This window comes from Syngnathus typhle, linkage group LG19, assembly GCF_033458585.1.
Source record: "Syngnathus typhle isolate RoL2023-S1 ecotype Sweden linkage group LG19, RoL_Styp_1.0, whole genome shotgun sequence".
Classification (NCBI taxonomy): Eukaryota; Metazoa; Chordata; class Actinopteri; order Syngnathiformes; family Syngnathidae; genus Syngnathus; species Syngnathus typhle.
The window spans coordinates 8,459,190-8,482,312 of record NC_083756.1 but is presented as its reverse complement, the minus strand read 5'-3'; the positions used below and the strand labels follow the sequence as shown (position 1 = coordinate 8,482,312).

Below are 23,123 nucleotides of genomic sequence, written 5' to 3'. Positions count from 1 at the left end.
TGCTTGTTTTATTTATTTATCTATTTATTTTTTGGGCACGTTAGCACATTCAATTCCTATCTGTAATTGACTTTGTATGTGAGCAGTGTTGCCAACAATCGCCTGCAACGTGATACGTGTCGTTTTTTTGGTTGCCATTGAATCAATCCAAGCAAAACCCGTAATGTAACATTTTAGCCATACAATCCTGCATTTTTCTTGTAATCTGACGACCCAAGCAAGGCCTCCCTCCAAGCCTTTTATCAGTGTTGTGGGTGAGGAAGAACGTTGACTCTTCTTCTTTGTCCTTCACTCCTTTTCTTCCCAGGCTAATAATTCAGCAAGCTTCTCTCTTTCATCTGGAAGCCAATGAGCGGTCAAGTTGAGGTGCTCTCTTAGCACCTGCCTATTATGTCTGTGTCCTCATGCTGTGTGTGTGAAAGACTCAGTTTGTGTGTGTGTGGGGGTGTTGAGTGTATGTGTGATAGCGAGAGAGGGACACAGAGAGAGAGAGAGAGAGGGAGGGAGAGGGAGAGATTCCCTCCCCTGGTTCCAGTTCTTCTCCAGCTTGACTTCCAGCTGCTGTCACATTCCTCTACACGTCGCAATTGGCTGAGGTTTTCTCTTTTTATTTATTTTTTTAATTTACTATTGTGGCTGTGTATATGCATGATCTAGGATGGAAAGTCTTCCACAAGTTGCCCACGCTGTAAAGGGGATGTTTGCGCTGTCAAGGAAAGGACTATAATCGCAGCAGACCACTTCTGGGAGCTCGGGGGAAATCTGTGAGGTTAAATCTGGATCATCGAGAACCTGGATTCGGTTCTGCATGATGACAGAAGTGGCTCGTCCGGCTGTAATCATGGTGAGTGTATTTTTAATACAGGTATGTTTCTTTTCTTTGCACAATGAACTCAGGAATTCAGTATGTTTGCACCCAAGTTAGGTGTGTAATGATTAATGTAAATTGCACAACATAGAAGAATGCAGGTGATAAATAAAAAACGATAGCACTGTACTGTAGTTCGAAGCTGTGACCCCGATGAAGTTAATGTTAAAACCAGTTTAGCAGACTTGATTGGAGGGGAGACAGTTTGCTCAGTACATTAGTCTTGGCTGTACTTTTGTCACCAGTTGAATGCCAGATAGAAAACATCTGCTTTATGGTATGCATGCAGAAACTAAGCTGTAAATGGAAAAAAAAAATCTATGTAATAAATGGCTGCCAGATGCTTGGATAGTGGAAATAATTCATTTTTCCCCCTCCATTTTATTTTGGTCACATCCATTTTCTTCTTATCTCCCTCGCTCCATCCTCTCTTTGTCTCCATTGAATCCAGCAATCGGGGTTTATTTTCCACGAGATTCGGGTGATAAGACTTCTCAGTCCCTTCTCGTCTCGCTATCGCATCCCCCGTCCACACCCCTATGGCTCCCAAATCCAAACATGACTTGATCCCTTGCATGCGGGACTTAAGGTGATGTGTGGTCTTTGCAGCGAGCGACGCCCACAGCCATGAGTTGAAATTCAAAAGCGAGATTTCCTCATCCTCTGAGTCAGCTGTTATAACAATGGCCTGTCTTTCCTGTGAGGATGCTGTGTTTCGGGACTCTTAGTAGTCTTCTATAAATGAACTTTGTGTTTGTGGAATTGTCTTTTCACCAAAACAAATATTGTACAGCTAAAGATATAAAAACAAATGTGTGTTAGTTCTTATTGCTTGAGAGCCTTATATTATGCTTTTCATCAACCCCTAGTCTTGTTGCGAGCTAAACACAGAGTGCTGTGATGACAAGAGAGGAAAATAAAAGCCTTTGCACTATCGGAGTCACTGGGAGAGGGACTCCGTATTAAATAGTATCTGTGATACAATGTCGGCTTTGTCAGGTGGGAGGGGGAGAGGGGGACGCTGGAATGTGAGGGGAGGGGAATCTTGGGAGACACAGAAAGGAAGAGAATGATCAAGAATAAAATGCTGTAGTTAATGAAACTAGCTGATGAAGCAGATTTAAATGTGTATAATTAGTGTTTTAAAGTCAAAACTGGACAGAAGTAGTTGGAGTGCATCAGGGATCCGCTTTGAGTACCTTATTGTTTGCGATGGGGATGGGCAAGCTGCCCAAATGAGGATAATAAAACTTAAAGTTTAACTTAAGGGGATAATATGGTAGCTTTGCTGAATTGCTATTTGTGTTTCTAGCAAACAATATCATCATATCCGTCTTTAGCACCTGAGCTTTGATGATATCAAATATCGGGTTGCCAGAAGTGCATTCTTTTATGTCTGGATCGAAATTGGCACATCACAGTGCCCTGACTCAACTAGAGCACACAACAAGACTGCAGCAAACATGTTTGCACCCGCCCACACTTGGGAGTTCACCTGGTGGAACAACAAAGAAAGTGTTCTGTGAAGGATGATGGAAGACACAAAAAGATAAAGAACAATACCATCATTCCCCAAAGGGTCTTTTTTTCATTTGTAGTGCTGCGTGGTCGTAAATGCCATCGTCCACTGTTGGCTTTGGATTAAAAAAAGATTGGAATGTGAAGCGTGTAACCTTCTGTTCAACAAAAGTAGATGATGTGTGACTTTACCTTGGGATGTTTATATATTGTGCATGCAGGGTCTAGGGGTGAGCGGGTTTGTGTGTGTAAAAAGGCAACGAGTGTGTTAAAGCTGCACGGGAAGCAACTTCAGAGAGGAAGTTGACGATGAATTCGGGAAGTGGCCTGGAGGCGACTTTGATTTGCTTTTCCTAAGATGGTGATGGTGAAAGCGTTGGAGAAGAAAAAAAAAAACATTGAATGCAAACCATTAAAGGTCTAATGATTGATTTCATGTCAAAGAAGGTTAGAGAAGAGAGAAGAGGAAGATCAGGGTGACGTTTTCTCCATTTCAACCCAAATTAAAAAAAAAAAAAAAAAAATCAAACTGTTGACACTCCCTAACCATGAAATTGCAGAACTCTATTCATGGAATATTTGATGCAGCTCTGCCCATGCATGTGTGCTTGTTTGTGAGTGCAGATGAACACTCATGTGTGTGTTTGTTTTGGTCTCAAGTGGTATCTCCCCCTTGGAATACTTTCACTCAAATCCATTTCTCTCATGTGCCAGCTGAGTATGCAATGCACAGCTGTTTTACAAGCACCATTATGTGGAGCTAATTATATACAATGTATATATTTTTATATTTTTGGGGCATCATCTATCTCTCATTGATGTTTGATGGATTCCACTTCAATACTGTGTCTATGTGGTTTGACCTGAGATGACTTGATTTCAACCTCTGTTGCAGGACTCTGAGATGATGTCACAACCAGAGTCAGATCAGATTCCTCCAGTGGATCACAAGGTGATGCATGAACCTTTTGCATGCATGAAGTTTCAAATGTCTAAACACAGCTTGGGACCCTAACCATTTTATTTTGAAGTTTGCTATTGTTTTATTATTTGAAAATGATTGAATTGTCTTTATTATCCATTTTACTATTACTTTTCCAATTGAACTTTGCGATTGTCATTGTTTGCAGTCTGCACCTCTGGATCTGATTGACACAGGGAAGGGTCTCAAGGTCCAAACAGCCAGCCCTCATCTGGTTAGCTTGGGCAGTGGGAGACTAAGTGTGGCCATTACCTTGCTGCCCCTCAAAGAAGGTAATGTTATATCGTAGAATCACTTACTCCAAATTGTTGGGTTCTATATTTTGGTACAGCTTAGTTTTTTACGCCAATGAATGTGGTTTAAAGAAAAACAAAAGTGTCTTTGGGTCAAAAGTTCTTTTGGAACAGCTGATGGCCACATTGAGTCATGCCATCCACTAACTTTTTTGTCTGCGTAGTTAAGTCCAGTATGTTTACAGTCTTTTTCTTTTTTTTTCTAAATGTTAAAGTTTGTTATTTTGCCAATGTTTTAATAGCTTTTTCATCTACTGGCTTGCCACTCTGACATTTGAGTGAGCAATCCTGACAATGTGGGAAAGAAAACAAAACCTCCCTTGTGCATTTTCGGATGGACGCTTGTTAGTCTCCAGGAATAAGCAGAAAATAAATGTATTATTGGATGTGATTAACTCATTCTTCATCTTCAAGGTGTAACCCGCATAGGGCGAGAAGATGCCCCAATTCCTCAAGATATCACCATCCAGGGTCCTGGAATCGAGGCGGAACACTGTCTCATCGTCAATGAAGGTCATTACCAGCTTACTTGAAATATCCAATAACAACAAATATTAACAGAAGGAAAAATAATTCGATTACTGGGTCAATGGAATGAACGGATCATCAAGGGAATTATTCATGATTTATGCGTTACCAAAACTAGCAATGTGATGGCATTTGTTGTTGGTATGCATCAAGTTAAGAGACTCATGTAGGAATATTTGAAAATATTTACTGATGTACTGTTTACAAATTGGCTTCCCTCCTCAGGTGGGGTAGTTACGCTGGACCCCTGTGGTCACCTCTGCAGTCTAGATGGGGTACAGGTCACGGTGCCCACACCACTCACACAGGGTAAGCTTCATTATTATTATTATTGTAAATTTAAATACATTTCATGAATCATGAATGACATAGCATGGAATGTAGTCACATGTGTTTTTCTTTTTTGAGATTTTTTTGTGAAAACAACGCAATCATTTAGTTTGACACAATAGAGAAAAGTGCAATGACAACCATAGAACTGGATATTTGACTTATTTTGACATAGCAATGGCCTGGAATGGAGCGAGTGAGAGAAAGAGAGACAGGGAGGGGGCATCTGTGGTTTGGTTATCTGCATTCCGATCCACGTGTACATAATTTATCCATGTTTGAATTCCTTTCAGTTGATACGCTCCATATATCTCTGTGAGTGTGTATAAGTGAGGATGTTCTCATGTAGTGTGTTGATCACAGCAGCGGAACTTCACATTACGTAGCTCTGGTTTTGCTTAATTCAGAATGGTTTGGAACTAACTGCTCTAATGACTCACATATTCCAGCGAGCATCCAGTGTGCTACATGTCAGAGAGATCTGCACTTTTGCACTTTTCCTTTAGTTGAATAGTTTTGCTTGTAGTGTGACATTTTGGGTTGAATATTAACAAGCCTATCTGTTTTCTTGCATGCCTCACCGATTCAAATATTGACATTGTTTTGCAACATCAGGAGGCATTGTGAAAAAAAAAAAACAAGTGTGGTAGAGTTGACAACTTTCCAACAAAACATTTTTATACTATAAAAAGTAGGATGAGAAATGTCAATGAATGCTTTTGTTGAGTTAAGCACACACCCCAAGACGCACAAGATGTTCAGGAAGTGATCTGTTTCATATTTAGGAAACAGGAGATTGACCCGTATTAGCTTCACTCAAACCTTATTGAAACAAGAAGTCACTGGAAAACTAGGAATGTGCTCATGCTGTTTAACACTTTGACTTATGACAACCACGAAATTAGGTCAAATAATACAGTGGGAATGAAAAACTAACTCTAACACACACAAAAATGCTGCAATACTAGTCAAAAAAGGTTTGAAATAATCTCCATAGCCTTTCTTTTGAAAGACTGTTTGCTTTATTTCCTTCACTTTCCGAACTGGGTCGTTCATTTAATTCAATTAAATGGGAAATCCACTTTTTACTGTTGTTTTGCCTTTTTCCGTTATTGAACTGCCCTCCATCGCCTTGCATGCTTTGCATCTAATATCACACATCGATTTCAGCTTATATTCGTGGAATCTTCTTCAAATTCTCTTCAAATATCCTTAACGTGCAGAACACCGATGAAAAAAAAAGAAAAAAGAAGGTAGACAAAAGAAACGTTGCAGGGGGCGTGGTTCCAAATCCTTCAGAGCGCTCTTCGAATGTACCAACTACAAACTGGAGCGGTGTTGCTTTACATGTCCAAGTGTAAAATCACACATTCTTTTTGTCTACATTTGCTATTTTGTTAAAACTAATAAGCGATCATTTTGAGCAATCTCTCAAGACCGTTCTCACTCCACTCCGCGTAGCGCTCCCCTTTTTTTTTTTGCAATGGCGTTGGTACAGTCCACAGCTGGATGTAAATCTGAACTTTCTACATCACTCTGCCCGAGTCGCGTCATTCTTTACATGGATGAACATCTGCAACACGTAAACTAAGAAGACTGAAGATCATCATATCTTCTTCTGCATACGTCTTATATAGCATGCACCATTCGCTGTGAAAAGCCAAAAGAAAGACATTTTCTTCTGTTGTCACTGAATGGGACTCAAAAGGTTAGTAACGGGGTTTTATTGGCTCGAATCGTCTGGCTTCGGATAAAAATGAGTTTTGCATTGAGAAGGTTAGTCCCAGCTGGTAGTGTATATTAAATTGCAGCTTGGGCTCTTGACTTGCGTGTTTTATGTTCTCCACCTATGGTTAAAATAGTTTACCTTGCGCAGACCTATTTTCGTGTTCCTTTATTCTGCAAAAATAATAATATAGTGGTGGTAGGGGGCGTTCTGTCATAAGCACATATGGTCATTTGTGTTCATTGTGACCATCTGTTGAGCCTTTTTGCCTACTTTGAGCAGCCATATGATAACATAGAATCTTCTTCTTGGATAATAAACTACTACAACTGATTGCCTGCAATTGATTCGCCTTGTCACATCTGTTTGCATGGGTCACTGGTAAATTGATTTGATCACACACTTTTCTCAGTCAGGACTTTTATATGTCGCTATGGTGTGTGAATTATTCTCACCTCCAGTTAAATTGTTTCATGTCACTTTTTTTTTTTTTTTTGTGGTCCATGCATGACAATAACCTTGGACATACCTTGGGGCGGAGTGGGTTGGATGTTCACTGGCAAGTGTGTGTGAAATAGACACACACTTGCTCCAGGCCGTGAAGATGAAATCTCAGCTTTTAGGTTACCTAATGCCTGAAAACAAACCCTGCTTCATTGTGCAGAGGGTTCTTGTGGTCCCCACTGACCCCCCATCCAGCACTCCATTAAATGAGCTGTTTTGCAAAATTTGCATTATTATCTTTTAATTGAGTTCATCTAGTAGATTATTGCCTGTTGTTGTAACCTCTTGGCTAGCTGTGTAATTGTGTAGTGTTGGCTGATGGATTGATGCTTTTTGGATAAGATGTGGATATCTGTTTTGTGTGTCTGCCTGTTTTTGTGTGTGTGAGACAGACTGACCGACTGACCCAATCAACAGCGACTCCCCTGAGAAAGACCAGTCTGTCTTTTTATGATGTTACTGCTTGCCTTGTGTGCCTTTATAATGTGGTTTTGCGGCCAATTTACACTCCCAATGGGAACCCGCTGGTGTGTCTCAGCATCTTTGTCTTGAATGAGCACATTTACATTTTGTTGCAACCTGAGACAACCATATTTTATGAAGGCATAAAAAAACAAAAGATTTGGAATTAACCGCTGTTTCATGGCCGTTCTCTTAGGGGGGGGCTATTTGGGTAAAAACAGCAGGAAACAAATGTGCAATTACAAGGAAAAAAAACAACAAATCAGCATCTGGTGTCTTCTTCTGGAGACCTGCAAAATATTGATTGGGTATACAAGCAATTTCAATATTGTAACGATTTTTTTTTATTCAATTGCAGCTTCATTTTTGACCAATTTTACTTAAATAACCTTTTATTTCTTTATCTAAATTTTTTATTTGTTCTATTGTGATCCCGAATTCTTGTTTCTTTTCAATGTGGCCCAAATACTTCCTCATACAAAACCTATTAAGTAGTTAACGTGATTTCTTCCAAAAGCAAATGTTTGACATGAACTTGGCGTAATTGGAGTGCTTTCCCTGTTGCTAACCAAATAGAGAAACAATTTAGAATTTCCTCTCCTATAACATTGCGGTAAGAGTGTAATTTAGCACATCTCGAGCTGGAGAAATTGAGTCCAGACTCAACTCAAAACAAGCTCCATCTGCATCCTCAAAGACTCCGAGGTTGGACTTTGTAGTCGGCAAGCTTTAATTATCTTCTAAAGGTCTTTACAGACCATTGCCAAGTTGAACTGTTCAACATGAGAGGCTGTTTTTCAGTAAACAACAAGTGGGATTATTAACCCCAATTTGTGCGATCTGATGTGGATTTGTGTGGGTAAAAAAAAAAAAAAAACATCCTGTGTGTGTTTATGACGGCAACCATCAATCGAGTGTTTGTGCAAGCTGTTCCGTTTTAAAACCATTTATAATCGCTTTCAAGGGTAACTTCATTAAGAGCGTGCTAAAATCATTCATTGCAGAATTTGTTTGTGTCCTCAGGAAGTTGAAAGCAGTGATGTGGCCCGTGAACAAATGAGGACAACACTCTTGCATGTATTTTAACAGCCGGCACACGGCACGATTTATTGAGAGTGGGAAATTTGAATTTTACAAGCGTGGATTGGAGGCGAGGTGTGCATGCCACATGTGTTTGGGGGACTACTGTGAGTTACAGCGTGCACGCTAGTGTCTGCCTATTATAAACATGTCGTGGATGTTGGATGCAATAAATTGTCTCTTCTCAGAGATCATCTTTGGGATGTCATTTGGTCATGGCGGCCAGGCAAAAGAGTGTTTACTTAAGTGTTGCTTTTGAATGCCCAGCTGTGCAGTCTCAACGTTTCATTTGTGTGGCCACATTGCCTTGTGCAGAGAAATTACAGCACTGCTTTTTTGGCATTCACATGATGACCTATTACTTCAAATTTGGTTGCTAAAGAAAGAGCGCAAGAAAAAATTGCACAAAGAGAGAAGATAAAAAGGAGGAGTCTGATTTTTATTTTTTTTTTTCTCTCCCCTAACATTCAGTCTTTTTCCATTTGTCCTCTCGCTATCCTTTTCCTGCTTCAGAGGTTTGCTATGACCTCAGGTCCAAGGAATCTGCTGCGCAGTAACTGTATTGAAGTTTATTTGGGTTAGGGTTATTTAATTTCCTGCTCTTATGTTTTGAATCAAAAGTGTGTTGTTTCTCTTTTAAAAGGCGAACCTTCAAAATAGGTAAGGGAGAGCGGTCGCTTGTTGTCATGTTGCAGTTATCTTCTCCACCAGAGGGCGCAACTAATAAGCAGAACGTATGCGTTTTATACAATTAGAAATAGAAATAATAAAACATAAAAATTAAAAAATGATGTCCGTATTTAATTAGTTACAAAATCCTCTCACCCCATAGAGTGAGACCAAGACTGAGCTGTTATTGTCAGCATCTGGAGTCTTTGCACAAGGATGGATAGAACTGCACAGATGACTGGAATTCCAATCCAGAATATCAATCATAGTTTCATCACCCAGCTCGCCTAAACATTCAAGTTGCCGTGTCACTGTCATTTGGACAGACTATGAGGAGGGATCTTTATCCTCTGTCCTTTCTCTTGTGAAGTATTTGGACAGCTGTGGCCGCTTGTGTGTATTACCGAGGTCCTGACCCTGACATCTTGTTTAATACCTGCCCCTTTCACCCTAATTGGTGGCCAGAGCAAACACTGCAGGTCTACACTGGCTGCTAGTGTAAAGGCATGCAAACTGTGACTAAATATGAGGCTGTATTCCGTTCTTCGGCATCTACTTTGTATCATTTTGCTTTCAGTTCCTTTCAATTTACCTTGCGTGTGTTCTTTCTCCAGGTTATTCCCTGTGTCTCGGTAAGTCCTACTTCTTCCGCTTCAACCATCCCGAGGAGGCAAATAGAATGAAGAGCATGCTTCCTCAAAAGAGCCCCGTGTCCGCCCTAGCCTACAATACAGGTACACAGAAACTCAATGCAATCTTTTTTTTCTATCCTCACATATGATATGAGTCCATTTTTTCCCCTTTGTTTCCCCTCTGAGCCTTTTTCTTTTCTCCTGCCACGTACTATCATCTTCATTCCAACCCCCTTCTCATCTTTTTTTCCAACATCTGTCTCCACGCATAATCCAAGACCGTCGACAAGTTTACGTTGTCATTAGCCGCGCAGGTGTGTGAGATTTGGGATTGAGTTGCAAAAATGTCGAAGAGCCGGCCGGCCGGCCGGCGGGTGCAACTTCACACTCCTCTATTGTTCCAAAATACACAATCTCATCGTTGAGCATGCTTGCATTTGAATTGGAATGTTTTGGTCAAGTGGGCGCCCCTCTGTTTGCACGGGGGGGGGGGACACAGCTGGCCTCCACTGTCTTTTTGGTGATTGATCGAGTCGTGCGGAAGTGTGTGTGTGTGTGTGTGTGTTGGGAGGGTGATCAAACTTATTTTAAAATATCTGCAACTTAACTCTGTTGCCCAATTTTAATATTCTCATTAAACCTAGCACTTGAGGAACTCGATAAAGAAATTATGAAGTGCTCTGCCCAGTACAATATGGCTAATGCAACCATGATTATTCAAAAAATAAATGTCAATGTGAACACAATTATTGTAGATACGTTTCCAATCGCAGAAACAGATTGTCTTTGACGGTCTTGGCTGTATTTATCCGAAGCCCAGAAATGTTCAGCATCATATTATTGCTTGCCAACACTCACAGGCTCACAGGAAAAGTGATTGTTCTCACACAAAGAAAGAGGGAGAAGAAAGAGGAGAGTTGATGCACACCAGACCTACAGTATAAATCTGCCCATTTATGGACACGCAAAACTTAACGGTGTGTGTGTGTGCGTGCAGTAAGATCTCATGATGCCTTTCATTTTCCGCCACATTTCTCTCTAGCACGTAAGGTTTGACATTCTCTCTCACAGTCTTGAAGACATTCAAGTACCCCGACCACACTAGGATAGCATCATTCAACAAAAGAGCCCGTTAAAAAAAATGTATACACTATTCAGATGTACACATAATACACAAGGCTGTTTATCTCCAATGGAGCCATTGTTGTTGTTTCGTTTTAGGACTTTTTTTTTTACGCGTGGTCGTTAAACACTGGGTGGTCTGAGCCTAATAGCGCCTTTTCCACATTAAGCCACAGCTAAATCAAAAAAAGTGCTGGTTTCCACCCAACTGGTAGGTGAGTCTTCAGCTTCAAAAAATGGAGGCAGGAAAAATAAAGAACATGCTAATCTCAGCAAAGGTATGTTTTGCCAAGTCAGGCTTATTGGTTTATGTCAACTTCAGCTGCAAGTAGGCACCATGACTACCATGCTCTCCCCCAACACAAATGAAAGACTGGGGCTCTTGAGAATATTTCAAAAATATGTTGCGGTCTCTTTCATTTCAAAAGCTATTTTGAGCAACTGAACTAAAGTTCAACTGTTTGTCTTGGATCCGAGTGTTTTGTTTTGTAGTGGGTACTTGCGTGCATAAGTGTAAGTATTTTTTGAGCTTGCCACGCACACACGTATTCAAAAAACATCGAAACAACATCCTTCCAGTTGTAAGATTTCTGCTTGTATATTTGTAATAATAATATTGTCTTTTCTTTTTCTCTAGACTACCTGAAGTTCAGCAGCGATTACAGCCACGCTGTGGTGGGCGGGACCAGCAGCACGCGGGGCATGCGCTCGGCCTCAGAGCTCCGTGATTTGATGGACACCCTACAGCGCAAGAAAAAGGCTCTGGAAAACAGCCTGAGAGCCAATGGGAACAGCAACCCGTCCTACTTCAGCGTGACTCAGGTCAGCGGTCATCGAGCACTGCCACAGTGGTTATTGTGTCAACTGTCTGTCAGGTTAGCCGGATTGTTTGCGCTGGCCTATGCCGACCCAAGTTGTATTTAACGTCCAAGTGTTTGTTTGGTTTGTCTCGGCTTCAACTTGTAATTGGTACTATGCTGCCCTCACACACGCGCTTTGCTCATTTGAATCTCTTTTAGTCCCCGCCCACCACCCCCGTCACATCACTTTCCTCATCAACCTACCAGGAACAGGCAAGACGTTTCTACGGTGGAGATCGGCCCCCCGCGTCGATGAAATCGCCCACCCCGCCGTGCCCATCTCGTCGTTCGGACCATTCCTCCCTGCTCTCGCGTGCCCCCATCGGTCGCAACCAGGACAACCCGGGCACCGGCGAGAGCCGACGTCTCCACAACACAAGCACTTCTTCTTCATTGTCAACGTGGAACGGCAGGGGCTCATCCACGTCTATATCCGGTGGCGATAGCGTACTCCTTTCTCTTCCTCCTTCCTCATCCCGCTCTCCGTCAAACGGAGGCGCCGTGAGCATGCCTTCGAGCCCCCGTCAGGGGCGACGTAGCTACGGCAACCAAGAAGCCGCGCCGAGCAGTCGAACGAGGAAATATTCTGCCGGTTCTCTGAACGGTATGGCAGGAATCGGGCACAGCCGCTCGCTGCCTCGCCTCTGCCCCTCCCCATCTCCCAGAGATAACAATAACGCCGTTCGGACATTATCCACCGCGCAGCCGCAACGCTCAGAGACGCACAAACTTAGCAAAGAGCATTACAACAACAACAACAATAGCAGTCTCGACCTCATCCACAACTCGAGGAACGCTAATCAGCAGCTCTCAAATAGGAATCAAGTCCACAGCACAACAAAAGGAGATGGTGTGGTGTCCATCTCGCTCTCCTCCCTTAAGATGCCCACCTGCAACGGCATCACTTCTTCCTCCTCATCATCTTCCCCACCTGATGTTACAATCCCATCCAAGTCGTCCTCCCCTCGTGTGGCCAAGAAACTCAGCCTGACTTCCACAAGCTCAGTGGGCTCCATCAGCTCCACGAGCACCACCAGCCCCGATATGGAGCTCTCTATGGGGGAAAGGAACAAAGCTTGGGTCGAGCTGGAAACGACTAGCTCCCTGGGCTTCGGACGCAGCGAGAGGAGGTCGTCGTTCGGAAAAGCAGGAGTGACCCCACCGGGTGGCTTTCGAGAAAGACGGGGGAGTATTAGCTCATTGAGCGGGAAGGAGGAACTGAGTGACTACCATCATCATCAAAAAGAAGAGCGACTCCGTGAGCAGGAGGTGGAGAGACTGGTGAGTTTCGCAAACACGCTTGACTATTGTCTTCCAGCCTTTTACAACGGCCGTCATACTATGAATGAATGCATGCCTGTCGTCTATAAAATTGTCTTCTCAGGCGTGCCTTACTCTCCCAGGCATCTGAACACACACATTGGTTGAGGCTAACCTCAAGACCACATTTGGCATGAAGCCCATACTAACAGGACTATTTTTAACCTTTCACTTTGCTTTTGTGTGTACTTAGTGTGTGTGTGTGTACTTTGTCAGTCACGTGGTGGCCTGCCCCAGTGCGGTTTGGGCCACAAAAATTGGTCAGAAGAGGCCAGGAAAATGAAAGGGCAGAGTCAGAGGAGCAGCAGGTGGATAAACATGCAGATGTGCAACGTAGAAATGGGCTGAGAATTCCACTAACCCTTTCTGGTAATTATCGAAAGGGAACTCTGCAGATTGCTGCATTACAGGACCCATTTGATAAATGCTATGAGCACACATTTGGGAATTTATGGAGGTCTTAATTTGAGAACTCTATACATTGAGCAGTACTGAACTTTGTGAAGAGGAGTTTGACTGTATTAGTCCTCCGTCTAGTGGTCACAAAGTGCAACTTCAGCATATTCATAGAGGGACAGGGGGGGAAAAAGCTGCCGTTATTTCAAATGACGTTTAGAAACATAGATTGGCACCATCTGGGCATTGTTTTCTTTTCCTGGCATTACTCGAAAGACCCCCGACAGTAGCTCGTGCCCGTTAGAATAGAACAAGGTGACACAAGTTTGTGGTTCACGTTGCACACTATAAATGGGATGCCAACATAGGCTCTAACAAGATTAGTATTTGGTTCCGAGATTTTTTTTCTGGAACACGGTTACCTAGAATGGGAATTGTTCTCCTGGCGGCATTTCCGGTGGTCTTGTGCACTGCTCGGAGCATACTTGACAGCTGTCTACCTCCTCATTCACTTCCGCTCGCTCAGTTTCTGGAGCTCTCTCTTGCGGTCACTCTTGCTCTCGCTCACACTCACACACACACATGTGCAACCCTAACACCTCTGACCCACATTCCTTTTCCCCGTCTTTCCCGTTCTAATATTACTTGATCATGCTGGTGCTTCAAATTGTCCCTCCCCTTTGCTGAACTCCAAGCCGCCGCAGCTCACACCCTGCAATTTGTCGCCGCACTCGACAGCGGCAACAAAAACCTTGCGCTCCAGGGAATGTCAGTCGGGGGGGAAATACGCTCTGCGAAGAATGCAAACTGCGTGCGGCGGGACTTGATGGGCAAAAGGGCATTTTGGAATAATCAAGGACTGTTTTTCGTCTGCCATGCTTCCACAGGTAGTGTAGAAAATGAGACCTCATGGAGGTCTACATGTGTTTCAATAGTTTTGTCATTTCCTTGTTAGTTTTGAAAGCACCGCTTGAGTAACATTGAACTATTATTCTCTGACATTGCGTGTGTGTGTGTGTGTTGTCCGTTTAGGAACGACAGCGTCTTGAGACCATCTTGTCCCTGTGCTCAGAGCTGGACCAGGATGGCGGCGGCTCGGTTACAAATCCAGCATCTGCCGTGGCAGACCTCCAAAAGATCAACCAGGAGCTTCAGAAGCTTCAGCTGAATGACACCGACGACGACGACGATGACGACACGCCCTCGGTTTTCTCCGACACCTCGTTCCTGAACGGCTCCGCGGGGGACAGACTCGTTACGGAGAACGGCTACTACGATGCGGATCTCCTGGTACGACAGAGGCGCAGCGGTGGTACTCGAGACGGCAGGGCGGAATCACCTGCTGTCAGTCTGCGCAGCTTCGCCCCGTCACCCTCGCCTCGTACACAGAGGGTAAATGTTTTGAAGATGATTGCATCAAAGTGTCCGAAAGATATCATCTTTGTATGAAGAGCAATGTGCATGACAAGGAAAGGAATAGAAGAATGCAGTAGGAACACCTTTGGCCTTCGTCAGCTTCTTTACAGATTAAAGTCTTGGTGTGGAAATCTGTTGAAAGTTTTTTCTGGCACGCATAAGACGAACCGCCCTTTTGATAAAGTGTCAACACATTTATATTCCACGCAGACAGATGAGAGATATTTCCAGCTCATTTATTAGGTTAGAGCGGGTTAAGTGTCACAGTTGGTGTTTGTGCACACGAGGCCTACGGGTAGATTTGTTTGATGTCAAAGAAAAGTTTCCCTTGGAGCAATAGCTGACATCAAATAGCTGCTGGTGCTCTGTGCTTTCATTCCTGTATTGCAAACAGGAAATGCTAGCAGCTCATTTGATTTGGATGATTGGTCATTTGACAAACGTGCTCAGATTTAGGGCCAGGAATAACCAGCAAGTCACTGAAACTACGATTTTTAGTCCTGAGAATTATTCTTGTGAGAATAGTTTGATAGCTTTCAACGATAATACAGAAACGGCGGGTTGTATCTGCACCTTATCTCTCCTTGATTGTGACAATTGCGTCATCAGGCACACGACGATGCGGTCCACCGCTTCGGACAGGAAGCCAGGCCCTCTGAGGAGGAAACGAGGAGAGTGGAGGAGGAGAGGATTCAGGTCCTAAACAACATGGAGGAGCTTGAGCAGAAAATTAAAGAGTTGGACAACCAAATGGAGGAATCTGCTCGTGAGGTGTGGACATTTATTGTTAACCATCAGGGATGGAATTCTTTCACAATGCATGCATGCTTCCATTTAGTAGTAACAGAAAAAAAATCCTGAGCTCTCACTCGAGTGATGTCTCTTTTTCTTTTGCCAAGGTGGAGGTAGAACGAGCTCTTGTTGAGGCGGAGCAAGAGTCTGAGTTAGCTGCCCTTCAGCAGGAAAAAGAGACCCTGGATACTCTTCACAACAAGATAGCTGACATGGAGAGCAAATCTCAGCATGAAAAAGACAAGGTATTCATTCCAATTCTTTGCGAAAACTATCAGGTCAGAATTAGATGGGCCAGTGGGACAAGTGGGCGGGGGGAGTATTTCATTGCAACATGGCAAACCAACAGGACGCGCGGGGGTAGCTATATATGCTAGTTGAGGACGCATTTATGTTTTGAAGTCATGTGACCAAGCAGTAGGTGCTAATCCTTTACAGGCTGTCTGTGATCCAAATATATATTTGCTAATATAGCGCTCACCCAGCCATCGTATCTCACACATGGACATTGGGGGGGGATGCCAATCTGCCTATGTGCCAACAAGCCCCTCGGAAGTGCATTCACGGACATAATTGCTCATAACAAAGGGAGAGTCAGATTGAATGAGAATTAGATGACCATTCGGTTTGAGAGTTGGTCGAGCGGACGATGGATGCCTGTGTATGTTCAAATTAATAACGTGTGTGAGTTAACCTGAGCCATTCCATATACGCATTCCCCCTTCATCACCCTGTCAAAACCAATATCTTGAGTAGATTTGAATTCTACCACCAATTTCCCCTCCCCTAAATGTTCAACTGGTCACCTAGATAACTAACAGTGACTCCCCCCCTCCCCTCCCAGTCCCACTAACTCTGCCATCCTCTCTGTGTCCTCTGTGTTTGTCGTGTGTGTTTGTTGTGGTGCTCCTCCACTTTGTTGTACGTGCATATATGGCCACGCGCATGTGTACGTACGTACGTATCAGGCGTGCCAGTTGCTGGCGGCAGAAAAGGGCAGAGTAGAGAGATTGGCTCAGATTGTGTATGAGCAGCGCTCCCAGCTGGACAGCTGCCCCGAGGCCACCAAGGAGCCCCTGCAGGAGCAGCTAGCCAGGGTCAGTAAAACACTCACCGCTCGCACATACATGAACATGCCACGCGGCGACTAGGTACGTGTGTCTGCTTGACACGCTTTTGGGATTTTTGATGGTGCGTTAAGATAACAGGCAAGAGGAGGAAGGCAATTGAGAGCAAGTGATGGAAATGGGTTGCCACGCACAACGATAAACACGGCAGTATTTACCGTACCTCTTATTATCCTTTAAACACAACGTTTGAAATAATAATATCACGTAAAATACATGCGAGTGCGTCAGGCCGAGCCATTTTTGTGTGTACGCCTCAGGACTGCGAGGCACTCGAGACAGAAACGAAGCGCTTCGAGGACCTGGAGTTCCAGCAGCTGGAGAGAGAAAGCAGGCAGGACGAGGAGAAGGAGACCCAAACGCAACAACTTCTCCGAGAGATGGCCGACTATCAACGGAGCACTGTGACCCGCAAGGTTGTGATAACGTTCTCGCCGGCGATCCCATAATCCAGCTGCAACCCCGTGAGTCATCTCCGACTCTTTCTCCAGGAGCGACTGTCGATTCTAAAGACGCAGGGGGCGGAGATTACTCAGCAGGCTGAGCGAGAGAAAGAAAGCTTCCTGAAGGAGAGGAGCAATCTGGAAGCCATGCTACAAAGGGTAATGTTGCCTTGATGACTTTTGTCTTTGAATTGAATTTTCAAACGGTTTCCATTTCCCAGGAGAAAGAAAACCTTGCGCCTCTTGATCGAAAATACGCTGACCTTACCGGTGGCCAAATGTACTCGTTAAGGGAGGTAAGTGTGACGGACAGCTGACACTCACACACACACAAACGATTCCAGGATGGTCCTCTTGTCCTCGCTTGCTAGGTTCCATCTCCTCCGGCTCATGCGTCTCTTAGCAGCAGTTTCCATGACACGGCCATTGTGGCAACTTCTCTTCCAGTCAGCTTGCACGACCTCCCATCTCCTCTCGTTTCCTCTCTTTTTTTCAAGAATAGTGAGGTACTGTCTTGATCTATCTTTTGGTTTGTTCTCTGCTCTTAGCTCAAGTTCCTCTTCATTTTGCTTCTGTCTATATGTCTACAAATCTATTCTAATATGTGATCCGAGGGTTATGTGACCGTGAGTGAACTCGGTGAGCTATACTCGCAGTTTGAGGGGGACCCGCCACATGCCCAAATCCCCACCCCGACCAATGCCTCCTCCCCTGAAGACTTTGGAGAGGATGAGGTGCGTGTCGTCATGGGTCGGCAAATTTCCTTTTCTCTTCATTTCCCCCCCTCGTCCTTTTTCGTTCAGTTCTCTGCTAATGTTATTTCTCCTCTCTCCCTCCAAAGCTCTGTCACTCTTCTTCCTCTTCCTTCCATCTCAATCCGTGCCCCTCGTCCAAAAGCATCTCTGTGCACTGGCCAGAGAACATGGTGACATATCGAGAGCCTTCCCCCCTCCCCGACTCTCCCCCACCCCCACTTCCTGTCAAAAAGATCCATCCCCGACACAGGCAGGTAACTTTTGTGCGCCAAATTGTGTTCCAAACCCATCTGTACACTTTTAAGTTTGTGCATCCTGGCACAATTTATGAAATAAATCAGAAATGGAACATTTCTACACAATTGTAGTCGGTGCTTATCAGAAGTGCTTCAAAAGTATATCTGCACAATCTTTTCGACAAACACAAGATGGCACCAAAATAACAGTTTGAAGACTCACTCAAAGGGCAGAATGGGACCACTGACTATATTTGAACATGAACTATCAAGTTTACAAACCTTTCATTTGTATTTGATCAGCATTTCCGGCTGCTGGAGGAGAGGAAGCGACCTGACAAAGATGGCGGCTCGCATCTCAGTGACACGTTACCCAGGAAGAAAAGCTCCACCATGATGCCCCAGTTCTCAAATGCAACACTTGGACGCAGTTTCTCTACTAAGGTAGGTATGACTTGAAATGAAATTTAGGTTAAGATTAAAACTTGTACTTTTTTTTATCATTTTAATGCTGACTTTTCCTTGCCTTAATTGTTTTGTGTATTTAATCTCAGGCCCATCCACCATTGGTACAGAGCACAAGCTGTGGCAGCATTCTTCCCCGGATTTTCTCCCTATGCAGCAAGGAAACAGAAAGCAGACGCCTGCAAAAAGGTGTGTAAATACAATTCAGTCCATTTAATGGAACATTTCAAACAAACCCAATAAAATCCTTACTGCTTTCCAGTAAGAATTTTATGTGTGGTTCTAGCAAACCTTTAAAGAGTTTTTTTCTGTGCTATTTTGGCCGCGTCTGTGTGGTCCCTCGGTCCCTTCGGTCTCTTGATCTGGCACATCAGATGGGTGTGTCCGGGATTAGTGGCAGATGCAATCAGGTTGCGTGTTTGTGTCTTCTTCCTGGAGCCAGAGGCTCAGCTTCATGTTGCTGTTATTTGTGCCACCGCTCCTCAGCATTGGCACCTTCTTTTTTCGGCATTTTTAAATCGAATGTTCCTGAGCCTGTTGCACGACAACAGTAAGGGGATTTATTGAACGTATTGGAATATCAGTCACACTGGCGGGACTTAGCGATATAAACCTGACGCCGGATGGAGAAAGTGTTCTCCAAGAGGGGGGGACGCAGACGGAGACAGGTACCAAAAGGGATGGCACTGAATGGAAGCGCTGCGCTAAAGCTCAATGTTTTTCATTCGAAGGTCAGCCCAGCTCTCGAGCGTCGTCCCAGACGAACGTCTACCTCAATGCCTTTGACTACCGTGACAACCGAGCCTTTGACACGATGAGTGTGGATAGCACCGACTCCATTGAAACCAGCGTCTCGGCGTGCTCTCCTGACAACATTTCCAGGTATGTTTATCGTGTGCTTTGAAAAGTCTTTTACATTTCTATAAAGGACTCAAAGTTGAAAATGTTCCGAACTATTTATTTCGAAAGAACAAAGACACAAGCCAATTTTTTTGTAGGTATACACATTGTCCAGCATGAATAGCTATTTTTTTTTTTTTTTATCACTTGACTCCAGTATTCTCTTCCATTGCCTTTATCTTCTCGCTGACTTTGACTTACTCTCCTTCCTGCCTCCGTCTTGTTTACACAGTCTAATGTGCAGCATTTATCCTAACGGTGCTGTGACATCATCCCATTCCCTTCTGGATAAAAGAGAATGTGTTTTGAACAATGTGAAGTTTTGAAAAGGAATGAATACCTCTACTATCAAATTTAAAGAATAAACCCCAAAAGTGTTTTGTGTGTTTCTAGTGCAAGTACTTCAAATGTAGCCAGGTTAGAAGAGATGGAGCGTCTATTGCGAGAGGCCCAGGCGGAAAAGAACCGACTCCTTGAGTACAAGGTGAGAAGACCTCAGATACATACTTGACGGATATGCATGTACCCACAAAATCTGATGACAACATGTTACCGGTGACCCTCAGGAGCGCGAGATGGAAATTCGCAACCAAGCACTGGACGAGGAGAAGAAGAGGCGGGAGGAACTGGAGAAGATGCTCCAGGAGGAGACCAGCAGGCGGCAGAAACTCATCGACCGTGAGGTGAAACTACGAGAGAAGCAGCGAGTGCAGGTGAGCGGGGGAATTAGTGGAGAAATGAAAGAATAACGAGCCTTCCATCTTGAGTTCATCTCGCGTGATGCAATACATACTCCTAAGTCTTTTCCCTTGTGGTCTAGTCCCGGCCCCTCACACGGTACCTGCCAGTGCGAAAGGATGACTTTGACCTGCGGGCTCACATCGAGTCGGCGGGTCACAGTGCCGAAACCTGCTTCCACCTGTCCCTCTCGGAAAAGACGTGCAGAGGCTATCTGATCAAGATGGGCGGAAAAATCAAGACCTGGAAAAAGCGCTGGTTCGTCTTCGACCGCAATCGACGGACGCTCTCCTACTATGCAGGTTGGACTTCAGGATCATTTGATATCATGCTAATCCAGTTACTTTGCAGCACGAGCGTAACCGACTATACGTGATTATTTGCAGACAAGCATGAAGCCAAGCTGAAAGGCGTCATCTACTTTCAAGCCATAGAAGAAGTCTATTATGACCACCTGAAGAATGCACATAAGGTACATGATGCAGTGTCTTATTTCAAATGAAAGGCGCCGTATGAGGAAAACTTGACTTACTCCGTCCGTGTCCTCTAGAGCCCCAACCCCTCCCTCACCTTCAGCGTCAAGACTCACGACAGGGTCTACTACATGGTGGCCCCTTCTCCTGAAGCCATGAGGATCTGGATGGATGTCATCGTTACAGGCGCTGAAGGATACACACAATTTATGTTGTAGAGGAATATCCCAAAACTTCTCCATGTTACGTTATTATTTTAGTAGTAGAACATCTATCTAGATCTTTTACCTGGACAATTTTCTGACAGCACCTCTGATTGACCTGTTACACACGCTTAACATGCCTGTTACTAGATGATGGAAATGAGATCAAATCAAAGGCTTTGGTCTTTACCGCCACAAGTGTAGTCAATCTGACGCTACCTCTTTTTGTTACGGCAAACTATTTTTCATGTGACGGTTCAATACGGATGAATCAGTGCAGTCAAGCATACTAATTTAAAAAGCTTTATATCACAGACTCAGACGATAGGTCAATTATAGTCGTAGTCAGAAGTTTATTCTTTTTGTGAAAACATATATTACCGTAATTTCTGGACTATACGCTGCCACTTTTTACATCAACTTTGAACCCCGCAGCTTATAGTTAGTGGGGCATATCTATGGATTTTTCATGATATGGTAAGAGGATTTGTTTTGGTAATAGAGAGAATATTTCATTTAAATCACCTGCGGCTTCTATATGAACAAAACTGAATGTTCCCCTAATTTTAGCTGGCGCGGCTTATAGTCCGAAAATTACAGCACATGGAAACATTTTCTTAAGCCAAGCTATTTTATTTTCTACTATTTTTCTCAGGTTTTAATAATGTGCATGCAAGTGTCATGTATTTAATCGATACGCGAAGGACTTCTTTTGTGTCTGAGCTATAATAACTGAACTTCTTATGCAGCAGCTCCAATGTGCCTTTCTAGTACCATCAACATAAACCACAGATGCACACTGTTGCATAGGATGAGAACATGGGCTCAGACATAAGACCACTTTCTCGAAGCCAGAAGTTGTTTTTAAAAGTATAGTTATAGTCACTAATCAACATTAGGATTCTCTCCGTGCTTAATGGATGGATGAATAGATATTTTTAATGCATATACAATAGTCTATATTTTAATAACTTTTTTTTTTATATATATATATATGCCAAATCGCCTGTGCTGACAAAACATAACTGTGGAAATAGTGGCTGCTTTTGAACGACCACTCGAAAGGGTCAAAGAGCGAGAGAGAAAAAACAAAGATGGTACAGTACGTGTAACATGTATATTACTTTGTATTAATAAGCACGTGGACATATGAGCTTACGTGCTTCTGATGATTGGGCTTTTACAGAAATGGTTTGCTCTTATTGCTACTAATTTAATGGCTTTTTGTTATTTGTAAAGTATACCAGCAATAGAAATTCGTTTCCAACGGTTGATCATGCTTGTAATCCACAGTAGTTTCGGTGCATTAATGTCAACCTTTTTCATTGAATTCTTGACCAAAGTTCATGTTGTAAGATCCATGTAAGGGTCATTAATTCTTTGCGGTGCCGTTGTTGATTATGTTTGGTTGTCCGTTCCAAGCACCTCTCTCAATGTTCCTGTCACTTTGTGTAGTTACTATATTGTCACTCTTTTAAAAAAAATGGCCCATGTTGTATTTGATCAAAAATAGATGCTTTATTTACATTAAACATCTCAGGATGATGGCCACTGCTGCTAAAATCTACATCTTAGTTAAACAGACCATTCAATTCTACCTCTGAGAGGAATTTTCTTAATAAATACAATATAATCCGTATTTGTTGCAGGAAAAAAATGACTTGGGCCATTATTTTAGGAAGGTGACTATATTCATGCCGTTATTGTTGAATAGCTAGTTAGTTTTTATATTCCATGTAAAGTAATAAACGTATCTAGTTTTTTTTCCCCATCAGTTCTATCTTTGGGGAACCCATTGTTGACTTTTTAGTCATCATAGCATAACTGCCTGTGCAGTACAAATATTCTTAAATTCCGTTCTGCATAAAAGTAACGCAATTGCACCACCGCGTGGTCAATAACGGTAGTTCATGCGCGCACCATGGGACGCGCCCAGCGCGACTGACTCGAAGCGGGTGAGTGATGTAATGATGGTGCGTCACAATAAATTGACACTTTGTCCCCGAAACCTTCCGACGTCTATTTTTAATCTATTATTGATTCGTTGTTGCAGTCCTAATCAATATCATTGGAGGGAATGATAATGCAAACGAAAAAAAATGTCAAATTAGCACGATCTTTTGTTTGGTTGATGGCAGTCGCGCAAGAAAAGTCAGTAAGTCATTCAAACTTCTTTTACGCGTCCTTTTCCGTAGCTAGTCAAATAGCGCACAATTAGTAGTCACTGGTAGAGCTTGCTGCACAAGCGTCAGTCAAGTCACGGTAGTGTTCACGTGATAAGTGTA

General features: G+C 43.4%; 1 protein-coding gene across 3 annotated transcripts; it reads left to right on the top strand.

The window, feature by feature from the left end:
- Positions 1-424: 424 nt before the first annotated feature.
- On the top strand, positions 425-22,846 carry phldb2b (pleckstrin homology-like domain, family B, member 2b). 3 transcript variants are annotated; one of them, XM_061265658.1, is made up of 23 exons: positions 425-844; positions 3,282-3,338; positions 3,517-3,640; positions 4,076-4,174; positions 4,415-4,498; positions 9,575-9,694; positions 11,352-11,536; positions 11,734-12,855; positions 14,323-14,682; positions 15,316-15,477; positions 15,606-15,743; positions 16,467-16,595; positions 16,886-17,041; positions 17,117-17,227; positions 17,290-17,364; positions 18,363-18,503; positions 18,614-18,713; positions 19,256-19,406; positions 19,818-19,908; positions 19,991-20,137; positions 20,245-20,464; positions 20,549-20,634; positions 20,713-22,846. In XM_061265658.1, the coding sequence occupies exons 1-23, from the start codon at positions 809-811 to the stop codon at positions 20,851-20,853; spliced, it is 4,035 nt and encodes a 1,344-aa protein (XP_061121642.1). In that variant the 5' UTR covers positions 425-808; the 3' UTR covers positions 20,854-22,846. The 3 variants fall into 3 exon arrangements, with proteins under 3 accessions (XP_061121642.1, XP_061121643.1, XP_061121644.1); XM_061265659.1 differs by lacking the exon at positions 16,467-16,595; XM_061265660.1 differs by lacking the exons at positions 425-844; positions 3,282-3,338; positions 3,517-3,640; positions 4,076-4,174; positions 4,415-4,498 and adding an exon at positions 6,052-6,227.
- The last annotated feature ends 277 nt before the right edge of the window (positions 22,847-23,123 follow it).